General features: G+C 50.0%; 1 protein-coding gene across 1 annotated transcript in view; it reads left to right on the top strand.

The window, feature by feature from the left end:
* Positions 1-713: 713 nt before the first annotated feature.
* The window catches only part of ptpro (protein tyrosine phosphatase receptor type O), a gene marked incomplete in the record, with an annotated part of 28,636 nt that continues 28,067 nt past the window's right edge, over positions 714-1,282 (top strand). The window contains 1 exon segment of the mRNA XM_035679480.1: positions 714-949. Within this exon segment, the coding sequence (XP_035535373.1) occupies positions 902-949 (48 nt within the window).

The raw sequence follows: 1,282 nt of genomic DNA, 5'->3' as shown, positions 1-1,282 counted from the left end.
TATCATCTTTTAATCTGGAAAGTTCTTTAATACATGAATTATTATTAACTGTTGTTGTTGTTGTTGTTAGGAGCTCATACCGGGCGAAACATCAAAGTCTGATGATGTTTTTCATTAAAGATTTGATAAATTCATTTTATAAGTAAAACAAACTGATTGCAGTTCACTGTATTGTACTTGCAAATTAACAAATATATGTGATTTATTGTCTTCTGATCTTTATGTTGTAACTACTTTATAATGTATATCTTGAGACTGATGGGTCGGGTATAGATTCCATTGCACATTAATTGCGTCTTAGATCTTTTCATCCTGTATTTTATCATTTAAAGTAATTTATTCTTGTGGGGATCTCTATATTTAAACACCGAGACGAATTCCTCGTATGTGTAAAAACCTACGGCAATAAATCTGATTCTGATTCTGATGAGGATGAACGAGTGAAGAGGGAGAGGAGAGAGGAGGAGAGAGTGTGAGGAAGGAGGAGGAGGAGGAGGGGGAGGGGGGAGTGTCTCCATGCAGCCTCGGAGCTCAAGGCGGGACTCCGCGCAGCAGCAGCTTCAATCGCTGACCGACACGACCTCCTGCTCGTTCCAGGCCGCGGCATGGACGCCGGAGCCCGCTGTTCCCTCCGAACCACAGCGCCCGGTCTCCCAGCGCAGACAGAGGGCAGATAATCAAGGGAGGCCATGAAGAAAGACGGATCTATGATGAAGATGAAGATGATGATGATGAGCAGTTAGAGCGGCGGAGCGGAAACAAACCGCAGACTGAATCCGTGCGCGCGGCGGCGCGTCGCGCTCCGATGCTGCAGAAAAATCGCCATTGTTTGGATGCGCAGCAGCCTGAGAGCCAGAACCAGAACCAGAACTGCACCGACACCGTTTGACCCACAGACACCATGCTCCCCCCGCTACTCCTCACGCTCTGCCTGCACTGCTTCACCCAGGTAAGGACGCGGGTTTTGGGGTAAATACGGAGGGTTGGTCGCCTGTCTGGGTCCTGCAGAGCCGCCTGTGAGTCTTTGTTGTGGGCGAACTGAGCTCTTGTGTGGGTTAATGGAGGACTGTATAAAGGCTGATTAATGACACAGTCAGTGTGTGCCGGTGGATGGGCTGCTGGGGGGGGGGATGGACCCGTTGTGGCACCGCAGGTCGGTTTGTGCGGCAGCCAGCAGCTCGTTGGCCCGCAGAGGGAAAGTGGGTCAGTCCGCTCCAGAACGAGGACCCGGGAGTCTGTCAGCATCACTCAGGATCACAACAACACACACACACTGTAACAC

This window comes from Morone saxatilis, unplaced genomic scaffold (genome assembly GCF_004916995.1).
Source record: "Morone saxatilis isolate NCDOM2014 unplaced genomic scaffold, NCSU_SB_2.0 Contig10, whole genome shotgun sequence".
Lineage (NCBI taxonomy): Eukaryota > Metazoa > Chordata > Actinopteri > Moronidae > Morone > Morone saxatilis.
The sequence above is the reverse complement of the archived record's forward strand: the minus strand, read 5'-3'. Positions and strand labels throughout refer to the sequence as shown.